Source organism: Rhagoletis pomonella, unplaced genomic scaffold, assembly GCF_013731165.1.
Source record: "Rhagoletis pomonella isolate Grant_MI unplaced genomic scaffold, Rhpom_1.0 Rhpom_scaffold_00010, whole genome shotgun sequence".
Taxonomy (NCBI): Eukaryota; Metazoa; Arthropoda; class Insecta; order Diptera; family Tephritidae; genus Rhagoletis; species Rhagoletis pomonella.
Genome location: NW_023458564.1, coordinates 16,870,478 through 16,877,161, shown reverse-complemented (window position 1 = coordinate 16,877,161; position 6,684 = coordinate 16,870,478). Strand labels below are relative to the sequence as shown.

The 6,684-nt window shown below is 33.9% G+C and overlaps 1 protein-coding gene and 1 long non-coding RNA gene across 2 annotated transcripts; one reads left to right on the top strand and one right to left on the bottom strand.

Annotated features, from left to right (window-relative positions):
• The first annotated feature begins 1,555 nt into the window (after window positions 1-1,555).
• On the top strand, window positions 1,556-2,098 carry LOC118746098. Its single transcript, XR_004993778.1, has 2 exons — window positions 1,556-1,786; window positions 1,913-2,098. It is a non-coding gene; the product is annotated as an uncharacterized LOC118746098 (long non-coding RNA).
• On the bottom strand, window positions 1,774-2,851 carry LOC118746097. The gene is made up of 3 exons (XM_036479871.1): window positions 2,505-2,851; window positions 2,039-2,450; window positions 1,774-1,964 (listed from the first exon to the last, which is right to left on the bottom strand). The coding sequence occupies exons 1-2, from the start codon at window positions 2,612-2,614 to the stop codon at window positions 2,060-2,062; spliced, it is 501 nt and encodes a 166-aa protein (XP_036335764.1). The 5' UTR covers window positions 2,615-2,851; the 3' UTR covers window positions 1,774-1,964; window positions 2,039-2,059.
• Window positions 2,852-6,684: the final 3,833 nt, after the last annotated feature.

The window sequence follows — 6,684 nt, the reverse complement described above, 5'->3', positions numbered from 1 at the left end:
ACTGGTCAGAATGCCCCTTGGGACGTCTTCCTTGGGAATAGGAAATACATTTAGATCTACAAGTGCTGTTCAACTACATACATACAATGTACATATTTATACATATCTTTTTTTCGAAAACTTAAAACATTTTTGTAAGAATATCGAATTGTTTTAATTTCTGTTCTGTACATTGTAACATTTTATGAAAGTGTTCCTAAATTTTGAATACTGAAATGCGCAAAACTTGGTCAAACAAATAAAATTGAAAGCATAAATTTCCATATGTACACGCATCCGTAAAACAAAATTATGTGTATATAAAATGTTCATAAATACACTTAAAAATCGGCTATAATGTTCCGTATGAATAAAACTAAGCAATTGCTTGTTCAGATTTTTTACTTAAAGGGTCAAGATAAATTTTAAAATGCCCTAATTATCTGAATTTCATTAATCTGTTGGAAAATATTTAAAAAAAGATTAAATTTTTTGGCTAAAATATAGTTCTTTTCAGTGCCCTACAAGTCACTTTCATTCAAATGATAGTTACATAAAACTAAGAAATCGTTTGGTACATTACATTAGTTATCGTTCTATGTTAAAAAATAAATGAAATAAAAAAACTTTTATATACCACGATTTTATAAATGGACTAAAAATTAGAAAATAATACTTGGGTACTGTTTGCGTATTTGAACAACGATTTTGGGGTGCTGTGCCCAAATGCGTAATTCGAATCAAAATACTTTTAAACACACTTTTAGACAACAGTTCACGCTTTATTACAAAAATAAAATTTACTATATCTGTGCACTAATTCATTAATTATGTCGGTTGGAAATATGGTATTTTTTGCAAATTTCCGCGCCGACCTGTCAAACAAAAAATATCCACGAAATATCTCTGCAAAAGGTGTTCAGCCCTCTTCTTCGGCAACACAGAAAGGAGAATTCTACTTACAGGTCTATTCTGCGCTGGTAATAAAAAGTTTGTAACCGGTAAATAAAGTCCCTGTCAATTTTTAAACCCTTTTCACATTCTGTGTACTCTTGTAACCGGTAATTTTTGTTATCATCTCATAAGCTGGTAACAAAGTATTGCTCCGTGAAATATGCAATGCCAGAATTTGCACAATTTTTCATAGCTGAATTGTTGAATATTTTAATGTGCGATGGGTCATTTTTTATAAAGCGGCGTCCATCCTCTTTCGTTTCAGGGAGGTTTGGGGGGCAACTCCCTCTCAGCCCTCCACCCCAGAATCGTTGTACAAATAAGCAAACATTTCCCTAATATTTCTCATATTATCATAGAATTTGTTTTGATAACTTTTGATGTTGAAATTTTAGCAAGTCATTGTAAATAATTTATGAGATTGAAAACGAAAAACGTGGAGCACATGCATGGTACATTTATAGTTTTGCTTCACATCGAAACTCGTGCTCCCTTATTTGCATTTCAATTTTGATTCTTTTACTTTTTGTAGGCTTTGCTTTTTGTTTTCGCTAAAATTTTTATAATAATATAAAAAGCCTGCATTAATTTTGAATTTTTATAGATAGTCAGGGCTGTCATGGAATCCAATTGTTGTCGGAATTGGATTTAAAAACGACAAAAAAATTACTTTGGTGTCATGAAATCCAATGTTATCGGTTTTATGTTCGAATCGGAATTAGTGTCGATTTTAGGTGTCACAGAAACCAATAATATCGATTTTGCTATCGGAAACAAACCAAGCAGCTAACGGCTGTTGGATTTCATTTGTTTATTAGTTTTCCTTACTTCCAGTTGGATATTTTATAAAAATGTGAGTAAAAGAATGTTTATTTTATAAAAATATTTGTTAATGTATTCATATTTTTATTCATCACTTTTTATGCTTTCCAAAAATGTCTGGCGCTACTAACGTTCCATACGAATGAGTCATGGCTAGAGCCGGGATAGAGTGCATCGACGGCTCGAATTTTCATGTCACCATCACACATCTAAATAAAAATGTACATGCATATATATAAATCAAGGCAATGTACGAGTAAAATGAAGATTCATGATTACTTACAATCAGGGCATTCATACTGAATTATTTTCGATTATAAAATAAATGTTCGTCAATACTGGGCTTAATGATTTTTATGTGTGTCCCGTCGATGCAACCAATTATTGAGCGAATTTTGTACTTTAAGTAAAAATAGTCTCTTGATATGCGCTTTTCGATGCAGTCCATTTCTAGTTTCACCCACTGAGGGCAAATGAACCGCTCCATAACCTTAAGCACATCATCTAAAATCGTTGACACCGCGCTTCGGGCTACACTTATGCTAGAATCGTTCCCGACTGATCTTTGACAGGATCCTTCTGCTAAAAATCGCAACGAAGCTGCTAACTGCAGCACTGGTGGAACTTTCGAACGTGTCAAGTGCCCTTCAATGGTGTCAAGTACCTCTTTGTTTAGGCGATAATATGCTATGAAACTGCAAATACGCTATAAATATTTATAAACGCATATTAAAAAACAATCTACTTACGCTGTCTCGGGCAGCTCAAGTGGATCGCCGCAATCTCTCAAAATTTTTCTTTTAACCTTCTCGGAACTTTCTTCTTCCAAGAACAGAAATGCGATAACTGCGGATGTCATTTTGCGCTCACTTACTTTTATTTAAATTAATGAAAACAATTCAATTTTAAAAAATTGTGTCAAAAAAATGTACATTCAAATTGCCGCCATGCACACAAATGAGCAAAACAGCTGATTCGAACATCGGTTTTGTTTATGTTCGAAAAGAGCAAAACCAATCCGGTTTCATGACACCAAATGAAACCAATATTGGTTTGTAATTCCGACAAAAAGCAAAACCGACTTGGATTCCATGACAGCCCTGAGTATCTATTAAATACTAATCGAATGTTTTTTCGGCTTTTGCAATTTAATTGAATCCTCTGCAAGAAAGTTTGTTTAAAAAAATACGTATACATATATGGTATATAGTGTTTGAAAATATCCCTTTTCCCTTGCAGTAAACCTTAAGTGTCGGCAACAATGATGTTTTTCAAATAAGGCAGATCGGAATATGCGCTCTCTGGGAAGACAATACTTGTAATTATTGTACCATGGAGCGCATGCAATAGATTTAATTGACAATAGTCAAACTACATAACATACAGGCAGGTTCCGCAATTCACTTCCGAGTGAATTTCAACCAAAGTCAATTTGAATTCAAATTTAATGGGGTTGAAATTCACTCGGAAGTGAATTGCAGAACCTGCCTGATAGACCTAAAATTTCTACAGAGAAATTACAAATTTGAGATCGATTTGAAGCGGTCGTTATTCATAAACCCACATACATACATATGTATATTAGTCTTCATATCAATTCAGGTCTGTTACATGCGCCCCACGCTTTTCATTTTCAATCTCATAAATTGTTTATAATCAGCGTTATTCTGCATTTCGACTCGAATCGAAATTTTCTCCGTTTGGAAACTTTTGTATTCTGCGTTCCGTTTCGTTTCGATCAATCTTCGAAATTTACGATTATACCTATTCTACATTTCGATCGTAGTTCCGTTTTTCCAAGTTGCACATTTGTTGACGGAGAACGTTTCGATTGTTATTTTCGTGGGTTTAAATAATCAAATTTTATAAAAAAATAAGTAAAATATACCTTGCATGTTTGTTATACGGTTGACAAGCGGGCTTTTTGTTTTTTATTATTCATTTTATATTTTTTTATTTTATTGGATTTAAATATTTAATTTTACTTTATTTTATTTTCATTTGCTTTATTTTATATCAAATTTTTATTTGGTTAATTAAAATTTTTAGAGTTGAGTTTTATTAAAAAATTCTGATGCTGATTTCGAAGATGTTTTCGCTCTTCCTCTTCTTCTTTCGATTCGATCGTAACTCAGAATACCAAAATACGATTTTTGCGGAGTGGAATTCGGGAACGTAATCGTAAGATGCAGAATAACCCCCAATGACTTTTGCTAAAATTTCAAAATCAAAAGTTATCCTATTCAGTCGTTTCCACCCAAACTAAGAATTTTTTCTTTACAAATCGTTTTTGCTTTTAAACACTATTTTCGCATTGGCCAACCAACGCATAAGCGTTTATCAGGCGCCAATCCATCCAGTACCTAGTTTTACGTAAAAGTAAATTCCTTAACCCGGCGAGAATGTGGCCGGGTGTGACATACCCATCCTGTTACTTATATGAGTGTATTTTTTTCTCTAGTTAATCAAACGCTTAGTTGTTTGGTGCAGCTGGAATCAAAGCACTGGTAGAGAATTGTGTCGTGATGGCAGTGGGGCGGTGGCTTGTGCTCGAGTTATAAGCTTGCTGACATTGCTTGGGTATTTAATTAATCCAACATTTATTCTTCAGAGAATCTCATTCCAAATAAATGAACCTCCACATTCATCATCCTAATATGTGGAAAAGCCATATGTATGGAGTAAGTATGTGGTTTTTTTTTGTAAATACTGTTTCCTTTTAAGACACCTTAGAAATGCATTAACATTTTCGATTGCCTCAAGTTCACGTAATCGCGAGTTCGAATCCCAGTTAGCTGAAACACTTTTTTGTATTTTTTTAATTTTTACCATTTTTTCTATTTTTATTCCAACATTTATTAAGTTTATTATACCAGAAATATTAGAAATTTTCTTTATCATTTAACTCATATTTACTACAATTGTATGAAAGGCGAAAATAACAAGAGAACGCAATGCGCAGCTGTGCTTCTAAAAATAGCTACAAGCAAGAGAAAGCGGGTATAATACACAGCTAAATATGTATTTATACATACATCCATAAGTATCTATACAAATATGTATGTACATACATACTTAAGCAGACGGCAAAGTGAAGCGATAATAATAAAGCGTACGCTCGAGTAGACAAATTCGGCTGCCTACATTCGACTGGAAGGTTGGCATCTTCTGTAATCACGCTTCTGTGAGGTCGGATTGTGGAATGGCCTGAGGCCGGGAGTCCTGAGTGGTGGGCCAGTTCATGTTGACGGAACGTCCGCACTAAGCTTTCCATCAATATGGGTGTCAAGGAGGAGTCCTCGACATTCAGGTTGGCTAAGGAGGGATGAACCGGGCCAGGGGTGAAAACCAGCAGCCAAGAGTTCCCGTGGTAGGCAGTAGTGGGATAGCGTACCGGAGTGAAATGCCACTACCAGCCCAGTCAATATGGTTAGACTGCAATCCTTTTTTTAAATAGCGATACGATTTTTTTAAATAAATAAAATATGTACACATAAAAGAAAATAAAATAATTTAATAATAAAAACAATAAAACTTTTTAATATACCACGCTTCAATCTCATAAATTGTTTATAATGACTTTTGCTAAGTTTTCAAAACAAATATTATGGGACTGCGAAATATTATTTTCTACCTTTTAGTCCATTTAATTTTTCTTCTTTTTAATCTTCTTAATAAAATAATGCAACAATATTCTGATATGTATTGTATTTTATCAAACTCAATTTCATTTATTTTAGGGCAATTCTTCCCAACGCTTTGCTTTCATGTGGCAAGCACAATAACCACACCGAGTTTGGTACAAATCGGTCGAATGGTTACCGATATACATATATGTGATCATAAGTGGGCGGTGCCCCGCCCATTTTCCAAAATTTTACCATAAACGTATTTCTAGGCAAAGAATTGTTGCAAGCATTAATTTTGAATAAATTAGCTTCAATATTTACTAATTTATCGAAGATTTTGTATTTCTCTAAATTACCGTTATATGGGATGTGGGCGTGGTTATCGTCCAATTTTAAAAATTTTCGGCGATTTTGTAAGCTGTACCAAGGCAAACAACTGTGCCAAGTTTGGTGCAGCGGTTCCTAAGATATACACATGTAACCATAAGTGGGCGTGGCTACGCCCATTTTCCAAAAATTTATAATATTCTTATTTTCCGTCTAAAAATTGTTGTAAATATCAATTTTGAGTGAATTATCTTTAGTAGTTACTAAAATATCGCAGTTTTCGTATTTCCGAAAATTACCGTTATATGGGAAGTGGGCCCATTTTTCCGATTTCGCCCATTTTTAATACCAACCTTCCCTTGGATTAAGGGAAACCTACATACCAAATTTCGTTGAGATATCTCGTTATCGTGTACACGGACGGACGGACAGACGAACAGACGGACGGACAGACAGACATGGCTTAATCGATTTCTTTTTTCATCCTGATCATTTATGTATACATTTGTCTATATCTATCTCGATTCGTTTTGGCTGTTACAAACAACCGTTATGTGAACAAAATTAATATACCCTTGTGCACAAGTGCGCTCGGGTATAAAAATTTCTCATGCGCATGCAACTTGTATGGGACCAACCGAAATTGAGCGTTGTTTTAAGTTAGTTGTTTTCGACTTTTTTAGTAAAATTAAACTTTAAAAATTTAAGTTAACTAATAATAAAATAAAAAATGTGAAATAAAATAAAACAAACGAAAATAAAATAAAAAACAGTTAAATATATAAATCAAATAAAATTTAGAAAAATAAAAGAAATAATAAAACAAAATTTTTTTGGCAATCGCTTCAACCGAGGATCGAACCTATGCTCTACAGGCTTGTAGTACGCAGCTCTCACCACTCGGCTACCGCGGATGAAGAATTCAGCCAGAGAACGTTTATAACTGAGAAGGCGCATTTTCTCTGTGAACTAA